At 58.5% G+C, this 15,060-nt stretch overlaps 1 protein-coding gene across 4 annotated transcripts in view; it reads right to left on the bottom strand.

Annotated features, from left to right (window-relative positions):
• The window catches only part of SORCS2 (sortilin related VPS10 domain containing receptor 2), a 456,995-nt gene that overhangs the window by 72,758 nt on the left and 369,177 nt on the right, over nt 1-15,060 (bottom strand). For all 4 annotated transcript variants that reach the window (XM_086705524.1, XM_086705526.1, XM_086705523.1 and 1 more), the window contains one exon: nt 9,784-9,948. In XM_086705524.1, the coding sequence (XP_086561650.1) occupies nt 9,784-9,948 (165 nt within the window). The remainder of the gene's footprint in view (nt 1-9,783; nt 9,949-15,060) is intronic.

The raw sequence follows: 15,060 nt of genomic DNA, 5'->3' as shown, positions 1-15,060 counted from the left end.
CGCTGGCCGGGAGGGACCCCAACATCCCGGGAGGCCGGGACCCAGGGCGGTTTGGGAAGAAGGGGGCAGGGTCTGCAAAGGGCACGCGGTGTGAAGGGGGTCCGTGCGGGCGGGAACAGCGGGGTCCCCTCTGCGCAGGCCGCCTGGGGTCTGCGGCCACGCCGGGGACACAGGGCCCGTGCTCACAAGGGCCCGTGCTTGGGCTTAACGCTATGCGGTCACCAACTTGAACTTCCTAATATACGTATCTTTGAATCTGAGTTCGTAAGAGAAGCGCGATGAAACAGTGAGCTCGTGGGGGAGCTCAGAGCCCCGGCTCCCGCGCGGCCCTGCCTCCTGCCTCCTCCTGGGACAGGACCTGGGAGGCCTGAGCCTGGGCTGGGGAGGGTCCGGGTCAGGGCCCCCCTCCCCCCGTGTGTGCCGAGTCCTAAGGCAGAGCCCAGGGAGCCCGGGAGTGTCCACACTCGCTCTGTGTCCCCCCGGGCACAGCGCAGAGTGATGGCAAATCGCTCATGAAAAGCACCGTGACAGCCCGCCTTCCCGCCCCCCTCCCCTCTGACAACCACCTGGGGGAAGAAAGGCACAGGAGAGGGAATGCTCAATGGGATGTGCACCTGGCGACAGGTGGCAGCCACTGGGGGGCACAGCCTAACACGGAGAGCGTCGTGGGATCCCTATGTTGCACACGAGAAGCTGACGTAACATCGTGTGTCCACTACGGCTCAGTTCCCTAAACCCTCCGTGCCAGCGTGAGAAAGATGCAGAAGGGATGAGGGTTTGTCCTGAGTTTTAAACATTTCTCATGTTGTACCGGCCCCTGCAGGGTACAGAGCCCACCAGGCCCCGGCTGGTAAGACGAGGCGCCGGGCAGGGCGGCGGGTGGGGGGGGGGGGGCAGGTCCTGTCTGTCCCTTCCCCCTTTCTCCCGCCAGCTCTGCCCCATGCCAGCTGCACTCCTGGCTCTGGGGTGAGAATAAATGCTAACACGGAGCTGGGACGCAGCTACAATGAAGGTCCCAGTGGGTCTTTCATTTCTGATTTTTCCAAGTTTTCTTTGCCAGCTTCCCCTGTGGGTGGGTCGGGTTCATGGGAACGCTAAAGCACTCGTGCCATTCCTGAGAGGGGGGCGGGGCGGGAGGGTTTTGTATTTTTTTTATTTGTTTCTAATGTTTATTTTTGAGAGAGAGAGAGAGAGAGAGAGAGAGAGAGAGAGACAGAGCACGAGCAGGGCAGGGGCAGGGAGAGGGAGACACAGAATCCGAAGCAGGTTCCAGGCTCCAGGCTGTCGGCACAGAGCCCGACCCACGAGCTGTGAGATCATGACTTGAGCAGAAGTTGGGCGCAGAGCTGACTGAGCCCCCCAGGCGCCCCGGGCCGGGAGGCTTTCAAGGGATCTCTGCACCCGTGAAGCAGGACAGACACGGAAATCCTACGTGGCACACACAGGAGCAAAGTGCATCGCAAAGGCAGGCCTGGGAGGGGACATTGTGCTTGTCACTCCCTGGCTGATGGGGCACGCTGTGCTTCAGGGGCGGAGACCTGGTTCCCCCGAACCCTGCCTCTCAGTTGTGCCACCGTGTCACCTCTGTGCCTCAGTTTCCCCATCTATAAAATGACGCCCGCAGCTGCAACATTTTGCAGGGGGGAGTCTGTGACTTGGGAGGTTGTGGGGTCCAGTAACCCTGGTTCCCAATAGACTCCACAGTACACAGTTGTGTGACACCCCAAAACTTCCTAAACCTCGGTTCCCCACTTTCTAAAATGGGGATCCAGAGCCCTGCCTTACAGGGACGTGTGGGATCACGCTGGGCCCTGTCGCAAAGCAGTGGCACTAATTATGTGCACCATGTGTCCCATCAGCGTCACGTGGGGATGATCTCAGGCTGCCGTTGAGGGCCCACTGCACACGTGTGTGCTGGGCGTGTCCTGTCTCGGACCATCCCAGGGCATCCCTGTGAATCAGATGCTTTTGTGAACCTGTTTTGCAGCTCGAGTACGACAGCCGAGGCCACGTGAGTGATTTGCCCAGGGTTGGTCGCGGGCAGAAGCCGGGTTTGAATTCTCTGTGATTTGAACGCCCCTTCCTTCACTCCTCTGTACTCAAGACGTGTCCAGAATAAGTCAGTTAAGCAGAGCAATGTCACGGCCAGCCCTCAAAACAAAGGAAGGCTCAAGCCAGCCCCTGGACCTCCGGTACAGCGGCCCCAGTGTCTCCATCTGTAAAATGGGTCTAAAATGCCATGCTAACGGCGGCTGGAGCTGGAGCCCACATCTGCTGGCTTTCAGGGCTGGCCCAACACGTTCCGTGCCACGTGCTCCCCGTCTGACCCAGCCTGTCCCCATCAGGGCCCTAAGTGACGAAGCCTAAGTGAGGCCACTGGTGTTACAACTGGTGTTCACGAAAGAAGGCTTTGTGGAACCTTCAAAGGGGAACTGGGGTTTATCAAGCATAAGCCCGGTGCCGTCCTGACCTGCGGCACGGTCGCAAGTCCATCCGGCCGTGCCTAGTGTCAATCCCCCGCCAGCTGCAGAGGCCGGGACCCCGGCCCCGTCCTCACCGACCCGTTGCCACGTGTGTGCTATCTCCTCCCCCCCGACTCATGGCTGCTGCACTCCTGCACCCTCTCCACCCCGTGGCCCCGCTGAGCCACCTCCGTGGCTTCCTGTGGGCATCCTCCCTGCAGCCCTCAGCCCTCCCATCCTGTTCCTGCTCCGTGACACAGCCACTGGGGTCTTCCCGGGACACACACCTGACCACATCACCCTCCTGCATCAGACCTCCCAGGGGATGCCACGCCCTGGGATAAAGCCCACACTCCTTGTACGGGCACTCAGGGCCCCTGGGCTGCCTGGCCTCCCTCTAGCTGTTGTCCCTGCCCATACATGCCCCCATACACCCCACAGCCCTGTCACACCCAGCTCCGAGCTCACGCACGACTGTGGTGCTGATGTGTCCCATGGGGTCCTCTGAGCATCCGTGCCTGCTGTTCCCTCTGGCTGGAATGCCCTTCCTTCCCCCAGTCAGTGTTCAAGACTCAGTCTAAAGTCACCTCTCGGTCAGGGTTTTGGCCAAGGTCACTTGTTTGGAGGCCCTGGGACTGCAGAAGCAGGCTCAGAACCCAGTCCATTAGGTGGAGGAGACTCAGGCATCAGGGCTTAGGGCCCAGGACCCAGAGAGAACTGGCCTTTACTGGACACCCCACTCTGGGGGTGGGGTGCCCCTGAGTGTGCCCCCTTGTGCTGTCACCCACCTGGCACCGGGGACCCTGGCACTTCCAATCATCTCCATCCAGAACCTTCCCACGCCTCCCAGTCCCCTTCCACCTCCACCGGGGGCCTCCTTGCCCCTGGCTTCTAGCAGACGCCCTACATCTGAGGCCACAGATTCAAGCCCCCTGTTCTGGATCCTTCCACCACCCCCGCAGCTACAGAAAAAAGGCCCAGGGGATCCCGCCTCAGTGCAAACGCTCTCTCCTCGCAAATACTCTCCCCGAACCTCAGCGTCCTGGGAGAAGATGCCCCACCTGAGGACGGCCATCCCTGCCTGAGTCTCAAGGGCAGCCTCCTGTGACTCACAGCTTGTGACCCCCGTGATTAGAGCGACCGTTGTCCCCTTTCTTAACACACGTGGGGGTTTTCTCTGTGAAGCGCCCTCCTCTGCCGTCACCGGCTTGAAGAAAACATCCAAGGCCATGAGATTTTGCTCTTTGAGGAGGACGCGCCTGTGAGCGTCCTGGGATGGGAGGGCCCCCAGAACAACCACAGACGGGGGTCTACACAGCAAAGCCTCATTCCCTCTCAGCCCTGGAGGCTGGGAGTCCAAGACCCAGGTGGGAAGCTCCTTGGTTCCCTCTGAGTCCTCCCTGTTCTCCCTGTGTCCTCACGCGGTCGTCCCCCTGTGCCCGTCTGTGTCCTGCTGCCCTGTCCTTGTCAGGACACCTGCCATATTGTATCAGGTCCCACCCAGACGGCCTATTTTAACTTAAATATCCCTTTAAAAGTCCTGTCTCCAAACAAGGTCCCATCTGGGGGACAGGGGTGAGGACTTCTGCATACAGATTTGGAGGAGGACACAACCCAGCCCGTCAGGGAAGCCACTTTCGACCCCCTTGACCTCTGGGGTCCTCCCGGCCGCATCTGCGGGAGCTTCTCCGGATCCCCAGCCTCGCACTTGCGAAGAGAACTCCCGGCCTCTGAAACGCGGCCGCGTTACTTCCTGCTTTTCTGCTAGACCTTGTGCAGCTCGCTGGCACATACCCTGCCTTGCCCACCTCTCCCCCTGCGCCGCGCCCGGGACCTCATCCCCGCAGGGGCTGCCAAACTTTTCTGGAACGTTTCCAGAAAATACCTCTGGCTTTTCAGGCTGTGTGGCCTCTGTTGTAGCTAGTCATCGCTGCCTTTGGGACAGGAAAGCAGCCAGAGAGGACATGTAGACGAACAGGTTGCCTGTGTTCCCAAAAGACTTTATTTACAAACACAGGTGCCAGGCCATCGTCTGCCGATGCCTGCTCTAGGGTCCGTGCTATGAAACTGTCACCTTAATATTTTAGAAAAAGGGCTTTTTGGAGAGCGTTCGTTCCCCCGGAACGTGAGATTCCTTTGCTGATGACAGAGGTGAAGCCCAAAGAGGCAGGGAAGCCACTGCAGGTCAGGCAGTGCTTGCTTCCAGTAGCAGCTTCCGTCTCGTGGGCCTGAGTGCGATACCCCAGTGGCTGAGGGGTCCCCCGGGAGGGATGACAGGCCACCTCTGGTCCCTTCCCTGGCCCATCTGAGCGACCAGGCCAGGGCCCCCACCTCCTGTCTCAATTTCCCCAGTGACAAACCGGGAAAGAACTGCTCCTACCCTCAGACGGTGGGCGGCCATCAACGTCCGGGAGCCTGGTCAGCAAACCTCTGCATTAGCGGATGGCATTATCACCGCTATCCCCGTGGACGCACCGGCGTTTATGACGCCTGCCCCAGGACGTGACGGAGCCCATTCAATTTGCTCTCGTGGGAAGGGGTTGAGGACGCGCCATCAATGGCCGCAGAAACAGAACACTCCCGCTTGATGAAAGACAGACGCCAGTAAATCAACAAGAAAAAACGCACCAGGGACATCCCGCTTGTTGCAGTAAATCCTGCACGGTGGTGTCCCCGTGGAACGGCTGATTTGCTTCAGGTCACTCAGCCAAGAAGGGAGCCGAGGTGGCTTACCAGAACGCATCCGCTGCCCTGACATGAACGTGATGTGCAAGGGAGTCAGAGCAGGGGAGAGGTGAAGGCAGGCGAGCTGGACGAGGTCAGGGGAAGGCCACTGCAGAAATGCGTGCCCATCAGTCTCACACGGTCGTTAGAGGGCTGCCCTCTGATCACTGCCCGGCTCTCAGCGGTGGGTTGAGCGCGGTGGAAGGTGCCCAGCCTCCCTCCCTCCCTCGCCACGGGGCGCCTCGCGGCACACAGGGTGCGGAGTGGGAATCCAACATTGCTCAGCATCCCTTGCAGCTAGAGTTCTGGGGCACAGGTGCACCCGTGGGACATTTGGAGGGTGAACGTGGCACGGGGGCGCTGTCTTGCCACCCAGGGCCACGCCTGCTGGCCAGCGAGGTCCTCAGCTGCTGGGGGGGCGGGGGAGGGCGGCTGTGATGGAGCCCGCAGCCGGTCCTGCCTTCCACGGTCTGTCACTGGCTCTGCGAAGGTCGCGAGGCAGCCGTGCCACAGCAGTGACGATTTCAGATGCGTGGGTCTCCACATCAGCTGTGTGTCCTCGACCTTGGTAAGTCCAGTGGGGCTCCTGGTCCCCCCACCCTGGCTTCCTGACATGTGAGGCAGAGGCCCCCCCAGGGGGATAGCTCTGTGGCTCCCAGGAAGACCCCTGGGGGTCCAGCCTGGACCCCCGTGCCCCCCCCAACAGTTTAGAGAGCACCCAGTTCCCCACGCCAAATCCTTCTTCTGCTTAAAATATGCTGCCCTGAGCCCTGTCGGACACAAGGGATCAGAGCACACAGGAACACACATCGACGTGTCAGATTCTCACCACTCACGAAATCAGAGAATCTGTTACTCAGAGAAGCCCGATTTCCACCCAATTCTGAAACCTGAGGCCAGGGAGGACGTGGGATGTTGGAGCCTGGAGCCCTGCAGGACGGCTCATCTGCTGACCCTCCCATTGCTGGGCACCCCCCCCCACCCGCCCCTCCCCCGCTACCTTGACTGCCCTCCGCTTCAGCGCGGATAAATGCAAACCCGGTTCTCTGTGGCCGGAGGATTGCGGGTGTTCATTGCAGTCATCTCTGTGGTTTTGAAGTTGCATTAAACGTAAATGTACCTTGAGATCCATTCCCTACACCTCTCTTCAGAACCCCTCCGCTAGGAAGGCTTCCCTGATTGATGGTCTAAGGTGACTTTTCTTCCCCACTAAGGTTCTAGAAGGCAGTCCCAGGCTCAGATTCATTTCTCACGGTGCTGGGAAACAGGAGGTTCTTGATGGGGAGCAGAATGAAACATAACAGTGGGTCTGTCACGTGTTAGAGGTGAGTGTCCGGGCTGTGCCTGTAAGCAGGTCCCAGAGACAAGCACAGGGAACCAGGAAAGTCAGTTTGGGAAGGGGCTGCCTGCCTGGCCCTCACAGCCTTTGACCCCAGGCCCCCAGTGCAGGTGGTTGAGCCTTGAGAGAAACACCACTGCATCAGGCTCTCACCTTACAAGGCTGTCTAGGTTCCAGATGAGGTGGCCCTAGACTGCCCCAAGTCACAATGTCCTGGCGAAGTGGGAGGGGGGGTGAAGGCAGCGGGGCAGGGCAGTCAGAGGGTGGAGGACAGTGAGTGCTGGAGGAAGCGGCAGGCGCCTGGGAGGAAAGGTGAAGGGAGGACACTGGAAGGAACGTCTGGCTGTGTATCTGTCTGCAAGTCCTCGAGAGCGGAACACGAGCGCCCAGCTCTGCGGACGCTGACTTTGGCACGTGACCTGCTTTGGCCAATGGTGTGTGGGGAGGTGATATATTCCAAGTGAAAGCAGACACGTTAACGCTACCGTGGAGGTTCCCCCCACCCCCTGCCCCGGGGCTTCTGCCTTCCACCATGAGAACAGCACGTCCCCAGGTGACCTCAGGTCCCCGAATTAGAGATGTCCAGAGACCTGAACCCTACCATCAGCCAGGAGCATGTCTAGCCAATCCCAGCAGAGCCTGGCAGAACCCTAGCCAGCTCCCAGTCCCGGGAACAGGTGAAGAATGCTTGTCGCTGGGAGCCAATGAGGTTTGGGGCTGCGTGTTACTCAGCACAGCACCGGTCGATGCCTGATACACCAGCCTGATACACCAGGTCTGTCGGAATCAAGAGCCAGTGTTGTTCTACCACACCATCCTGCCTCTTAGAAGTCAGAGAGCTTTGAAAACCATAAAAACCTTGAAAAAAAAAAAAAGCCCAAGGCGCTATTGTCATTGTTATTAATTTCCTCAGATTCCTCATTCCTTTTATAACCACAGCTAAGCCATTTTTTGTCTCCTTTTTCTTTCCTTAGAGTCGCAGAAAAGAACCAAGGAAAATAACCAAGATTTCAGCTCCATTAATTTTTCAGGGCACCATAAATTAAAGAGCAATTGCGATGCAGTCAATTTCTGCAGGAAAGTAAGTCTCCGTGATTGTGCTTTAGTCTAATTACGTGGAGGGCTGAGTAATGCTATTAATACCCAGAAGCACACGCTGGCCTGAAGGAGGGTGCCGGGAGCAAGACGCAGCCCATGAGGCCAGGGAATTCGGGGATGCCAGTACGTGAGGACCAGACCTCGGCCAGGAGGCCACGGTCCTGTAGAGAGCCATGGCTCAGACCAGCCAGAAGTCTCCATTTGGAGGCCCTTGACCTGGGTGATCCCTAATGGAAAAAAAATCCATCATTCACTCACTGATTGATCCAACCAACGGGCACCCGTCCATCTATCCACCCACCTCCACCATCAATCACCCCCAACCCCACCCATCACCCACCCACCCATCTACCCATCCACCCACCTCCATCAATGTCCCCCAGCCCCACCCATCACCCACCCAGCCCTCCACCCATCCACCTCCATCAATGTCCCCCAGCCCCACCCATCACCCACCCAGCCCTCCACCCACCCATCCACCCATCCATCCACCCATCCATCTACCTCCACCATCAATGTCCCCCAACCCCACTCATCACCCACCCACCCATCCACCCACCCACCTCCATCAATGTCCCCCAGCCCCACCCAGCACCCACCCAGCCCTCCATCCATCCACCTCCATCAATGTCCCCCAACCCCACCCAGCACCCACCCACCCACCCACCCACCCATCTGCATTTCAACATCCATCCATCCAATCAATGTTGTCAGCCAGGAACTTGAGACAAAATGGTGTAAAAACTAGGCACCGTCTCTGCCCTCGAGGAGCTTTACCCAGACAGCAATCAAATAATATCACAGATACACAGGCACGCTGCAATCAGCCCTGAGAAAAGAGGTGCACTGGCGCCTGGAGGCGTGTGGAGCAAGGGGGCCCAAGCAGGCCTGGGGGTTGCAGAGGAAGGTTCTGGAACGGACAGCTCCACTCCCATTTGCCTCCAGACTATGTTCTGCCCTTCTCCACTCTTCTCTGCCCTGGGGGCTGTGGCCTGTGTGGTGTCCACTGTCCAGCCTCACCCTGGCTGAGTTCCCGGTCCCGGGCCTGGCCTCCTCCTGGGCACCTGCCAGAGACTCTGGGGGCCTCACTTCCGCAATGACAGGCTGCAAAATCCCCACACCTGTGAACGTGACCCTATAGAGCAAAGAAGGACTTGGCAGATGTGATTCAGTGAAGATCTTTAGATGGGAAGATTCTCCTGCATTACTTGGGGAGGGGCGGTGGGGGGGGCGCAGAAGGAGATTTCCCACATTTCTCAGATTTCTCTTTCTCTCTCTCTCTCTGTCTCTCCGAAAACACAGCAGACAGAGAGAGGAAGATGCTGCCTTTGAAGATGAGGGGTTCCTTCACAAGGCACCGAACGCCAGAAGCTGGGAAAGGCCAGGTTCCCCCCAGAGCCTCCAGAGGGAACAAGGCCCTGCCGACACCTTGACTATGGCCCAGTGAAACTGACTTTGGACTTCTGGTCTCCAGGACTGTGGGAGGCCACACTCCTGCTGTTGTAAGCCATCAAGTCTGTGGTCATTAGCTACAGCCCTGACAGAAGCCAGTACTGGCCTTTGCTACTCTAGGGCTCCAGGGCTTTCCTTCCTCCACCGCTCTCGCCCTCTCCGGTGGCACCTCGTCCCCAGCCCTCAAGGACCTGGGGTGGGGGCCGATCCCTCCTGGCACCTGCCCTGAGTCTCTCCTACCCGCCCTGGGCCTGGAAAGAGCCCTCCGCCACATTCCCCTCGATTGCCCCGGGAAGGTGCCCTTGGGTCCCTGTGGGGCCCTGGTGACACAGCCCCCGGAGGAGAGGACACGGAGACGGGATCTGAAGGATGCCCCACTTGCCTAGTGAAAGGGGACGAGCATCCCAGACTGGCAGAAAGACCTGGAAAGGCCCAGCATGGGAGGGTGTGTGGAATGTTCTAGAAACGGAAGAAGCCTTATGGCTGGTACACTCAGAGGGGAGGCAGAGAGGAACAACCCTAATAAGTACTTACTGCTTTTCCATCCTGTCTCACACACTTAACCTGCGCCAAGTGCACGTTTTAACTCCGCCCACTTGGTTCCCACGCAAGGCGGCCGAGCGCGGGGGCATCCAGGCCACCCAGACCTCGGGGGGACGGCTGCACTTGGCCACGACACCACCCACGCTCCAGCCCCGGCCTGCTCACCGCACTCTCCTTGCTGTAGGCCAAAACCTTGTCCTCCTCCTTGGGGTGAAAAATCAGAGTTTCCACGGAGAAGGGGACGAGCTGCTTCTGGAAGGTGGCCCCCTCGTCCGTGCTAAGGAACAGGCTCTGGTCCCTGTCGCTGAGTGAGGAGCTCACCAGGACGACCTGAAACACAAAGCCGGGAAGACGTGAGGCCTCCCCGCTGCACACCGCGGACGGCAGGGCGGGAAGCAGCCAGTGGCCAGCCCCTGCCCATTCGTGCTGACCCGTCACTCATCCGCTAGTTTGTTCACCCGCTCAGCAGGTGTTCCCCGGCCCGGGGTGCCGGGCGGGCATCGTGGGGACGGTAAGGCCCCGACAGTGAGCCGGGTGTTTCCACGGAAAATGATCCGTTCTGTGGGGGCGGCAAGAGACGAGCCACCACGTCACCCATCGCGCGGGAAGTACCGTTCCCAGGCTGACCGGTGCCCCAAGGAGACAAAGCAGGTGCGGGGAGAGGCTGGCACAGGGCTGCCTACAGAAGCGCAGAGCGGGACCGGGTCGGGGGTGGCCCAGGACAGCGTGCGCCGGGGAGCGGACCTCAGAGGTGAGGTGGCCAAGGGGAGACGGGCCTGGAGGGGTGGCCTCCTGGCAAATTCTGTGAGGCCCTAATTAGAGGGTGCCGCAGCGGGTCGAATGGCATCCCCTGGGAGGATGTGCCAGCCTAACCCTCACTGAGGACAGGCTCTTCACAGACATGATCGAGTTAAGCGCCTCAGGCCTGGAAACGACAGACAAGTGACCCACGGAGCGGACCCCGCCATCAGGTGCGTCCCCTCTGCAGGTGGCCGCTGTGGGTGGGGGTCCCACAGGGCCGTTCTCAGCTCCGCCTGGAGGGTCAGGAAAGCCACAGCCCCAAGGGGCGCATCCTGTTTTGGAGGCCGGCCTGTGGGGCCCTTTCTGGACTTGCCCACTTTTCTGCTCAGGTAAGTGCACAGGTATAAACCCTCCTGTGGGGTGTCCCATGTCTTACGGGAAGGTCAGGAAAGGCCAGCCCCGGGTGAGAACAGGTCGGACCTGCCGCCTACACTCAGGGGTCCACAGGAACCCTCAGAGACAGAAAAAAGGGGCACGGGGAGAGGCTTCCCTCCCCGCCCCCCCCCCTCCCCCAGGCCAGAGGGCATCGGCCAGGTGGGGGGCTGGGAAGGTGATGCGGGCACCTGGCCCTGGGAGCGGGTGGCCCCCCAGGCTACGTGGTCAGCCCCCCGCAGTGTGGATGAGCCCACCCTCTTCTGGTAGGTCCAGTCCCCACGGAGAAGCTGAGGGTTTTCCTACCCTCAGGCCTCACGGAAACTTCTGGGCTCCTCAGAGCCCCAAGGAGACTGCGAGCTCCGTGGCGGGGCCCCTCCTGGACCAGCCTCGCTCGCTGCCTCCTGCTTGTACCCTGGCCATGGCCAGGGCGGTCCACCCACCCGCAGCCACCCCACCTGCCCCCTCTGTTTCCCCCTCACCCCTGGGCCCGGCAGAGTCCCCTGCTTCAAGGCTGCAGGGGACCCGGTATTGGCCCATCAAAAGCTCACCACCCTTCCTGGAGGTAAGCTCTTCCCCCGTGTTCAGGCCTGTGGAGTCCACTGCTGCCCCCCTCCCCGCCCCCACCCCTGCAGGGCCTGTGAACCCCACACCCTTGTGAACGAATGAATGAGTGAATGGACACACACCACGTGCTGGTGGAGTAGGGAGCTGGGGGCACACTCAACCGCAGACAGCCCAGTTCCAATCCCATGCCTCTGTGACCTCAAGCAAGCTGACTTACCCTCCTGTGCCTCATTCTCCTTGTCTGTAAAATGGGGCAGATAATCGGCCCCTGGCACCGGGCCAGACTGCAATGCAAGTCTAACACAGCTGTGACCAGACCGTCCTCATGAGAGCTCCAAGGGGCAGTTCTCACGTCTGCTCGGCTGACGGGGAAACTGAGGCACAGAGCGGGGTGCCGTGCTGGCAGGGGCTGGGACTAGCCTGGCCCAGATGAGCCCGGCTTTCCCGGGGGAGGCTGTGGGGTGCTGAGCCCCCTTCGTGTGGCCTTCCCACACCCAGCATCCCTCTAGAAGATGATGAAACACACGGGCATAAATGTCTCCAGAAATGAGAATCCAGTGTGCTCTTTCCAGGGGAACCCCGAGGAGCTCTGCTAATATGTTAACAGGTCTCCTGGGCCACAGCGCCCTCCCCCCGCCCCCCGCCCCCCGCCAGCAAACGGAGGGTCTGAAGGAGGAGGGCAGGGCACTCCCGGAGCCTGGTCCCTCAGAGGCTGTGCTCCTGGAAGGTGGGGGAGGACGGGGTCGGAGGTGTCCCTCCTGGTGTGGTTTCTGCGCAGGAGAAGCAGAGGGGCTGGGAGCGGCTGGGGAGCCAGCGTCACGTAAACTGGTTCCGGGAAACGTTTCGTGACAAGGGGGCTTAGACCCCCGTGGAAAGAAGCAGAGTAAGGACTCAGCAGCAAGTCCAATTCCTGTGGATTTCACACGGGCAAGACGGTAAGGAGGCGTGTTACGATTCTGTCCACGGTACGTGTAGTTGTGTCGGTGCACAGAAATTAGAACGGAGGTGTTATTATCCAGCCGTAAGGAAACGGGACGACATGCACGGGTCTTGGGGGCGCCGTCTAAGGGAGGTGAGTCAGAGAAAGACAAATACTGCGTGACCTCACTTACAGGTGGAGTCTTAAACACGAAAACAAGGGCCGCCCGGGTGGCTCAGTCCCTTAAGCGTCCGACCTCGGCTCAGGTCATGATCTCACAGTCTGTGAGTTCCAGTTCTGTGCTGACGGCTCAGAGCCTGGAGCCTGCTTCCGATTCTGTGTCTCCCCCTCTCTCTCTCTGTCCCTACCCTGCTGGTGCTCTGTCTCTCTCTCTCTCTCAAAGATAAATAAATATTAAAAATAGTTTTAAAAAAATGAACTGAAAGAAATACAGGAGACCCTGACAGTGGTTGGTTTTAAGTGGTGGAGTTAAAAGGGCTTTTTTTTTTATTTTAAATAAAATTTTTAGTGTAGGATCGTTTTACATTTACAGAAAAGTTGCAAAGATAGTACAGAAGGTCCCGTCACGCCCCCGCCCGGTTTCCTCTGTTGGGATATCTCGCATCAGTATCAGACGTTTGTCACAGCTAAGGAATCAGCATCAGCATACATGTACCCTCTGAATGCCACACGGCGTCCCACCAGTGTCCCCACGAATCGCTTTTCCCAGTCCAGGACACCATCCGGGACCCCACGCGACATTCAGTCCTCACGTCTCCCTGAGTTCCTCTGGGCCCTGACTTTCTCAGACTTTCTCCTGGTTTTTCATGACCTTGACAGTTTTGAGGGGTTCGGGTACTTTGCCGATTGCCTCTTAGATTTCAGCTTGTGTGCGCTTTCCTCGTGGTGTCACTGGGGTTACAGGTGTCTGGGAGGAAGGGCACAGAGGTGAGGACCATCCCTACCGCAGCAGGTCCAGAGTGCACGCCCTCGAGGGGGCCTATGGCCGCGGTGCTGGCCTCGCTGGCCGTGTGGTCACTGGAGACTGGAACTCATTCTCTCGCTGTGTCCACGCTGTCCCTTTGGAGGATGTCCCCAGGCACAGCCCACATCTGCAGGGGGAGGGCCGCTCCCTCTTTGAAGGCAGAGACTGGAGTTATGTGCATTCTGGTGAATTCTTCTGCTGGGAGACTGGTCTCTTCTCTCCCATTTGCTTATTCAAGCATCTATTTACATCACTATGAGCTCATGAATATTTATGTCAGACTCTGAGTTGTAATTCAATGCTGTTCTGTTATTTTCTTGCCCAACGGCTCCAGCTCTGGCTATTGGGAGCTCTTCTTGGCTCCCGGGCCTTTCTTGCCAGAAAACAGCCTGCTTCTACTTCTAAAGGTTCTGAGCTGCCCCTGGCCTCCCGGGATGCTTAGGAGGAGAGAAACAAATCACCCAGATCTCTCACCCTCTTCGTGGAGACGGCTCGGCTCATTTCAACATCCGCCCAAAGCGCGGGCCACACTCTGTGCCCCACCCCAGGGCAGCGGCCCACACGCCTGGCTCCCACGGGGCCAGGGAAGCCCAACTTCCACTCACTGAAGTGCTTTCTCGTGATGATCATTCTAAATGTTCTTACAAGGCAACTATTTGCTTGTTTACCTCCCCGAGCAGGTCACAATCCTTGAGCTTAGGGAGAGCGACTTAACTCCTATCTTGTACTGTTAACGTGTAGCACAGGCTTGACAAGGTGCTGTCGGCTACCCACGCCTGATGGATGCGGAATGCGTGCATGAATGCATAAGTCCATCTCAATTTGTGGCTCCCAAGGAACTGTCTGTTTGCTTTTCTCCTTCAGGAGGAAAAGATTCCTAGGGATATTTAAGAAGCCTGGAGACCCGACGTCATAAAAATTCTCATTCACTCATTTCCTTCTATTTTTCAAAGCTTCGCACATCAATGAAGGCTCGTTCGTACGTTCGTTCATTCATTCATCCATTCATTCTTTCTTCTGCAGAATCAAGCAAAGATTTAGGTATGCACAGGGCTTTGTGGCAGCAGAGCCGGGAGAACGTAGCATCCAGGTACAGGGCAAAAGGGAGGGCTTCCTGGAGGAGGTGATACCCAGATGTGCCCTCACAGTGGGACCACGACAACCCCAACCTCAACCCTGATAATTCAGAATCGGACTTTACAACTTCAAAATGAATCCACAAGTGATAACATTAAAACAGCTCCTTTGAAAATTTCTGAGCCCCTGGTTCTGGGCAATTCCAACACAGCTGACTATTTCTCATTTAAGTTTGGTGTCCCTGCTTTGCAGGTGCCCCCAGCATGAGTTTAGCCTGGTTGTATGATAGGACACATTTCCTCTCACTTGTCAAACACCTCCTCATCTGCGGAGGCTCATTTCAAACACCACCTCCTCCAGGAAGCCTTCCATGATACATATCCTCCAACAGAGTTACTCCAATCCCGCCTCTGCCCCTTCCTCCAGCGTCTTGTGCATTCATTTGCTCCACGGCCCAGCATTCCTAGCGTCCTTCTCTTTGGGAGCCCATCTTTCCATTCGGTCTGGGCCTGTGTCTTTGCCACTGTTCCACCTCCAGCCCAGAGCACAGGGCCTGGCACTGAGTGGGCGCCATGTTCCCAATAAGCGGGGGTTGGCGCTATCCCCGCACGAGTTCGGGCTCTGGGTACGGCCCACCCCTCCATCACAGCCCTGCCTGTGGCGGCACCAAGGTGGAGAAAAAGAAGGGAGGAAGCAGTTCTGGCCGGGGGCCCAGCAATCT

This window comes from Puma concolor, chromosome B1 (genome assembly GCF_028749965.1).
Source record: "Puma concolor isolate L17-30 chromosome B1, mPumCon1.1.hap2, whole genome shotgun sequence".
Taxonomy (NCBI): Eukaryota; Metazoa; Chordata; class Mammalia; order Carnivora; family Felidae; genus Puma; species Puma concolor.
Note: the sequence above shows the minus strand (reverse complement) of the source record. Positions and strands in the feature narration are given on the sequence as shown.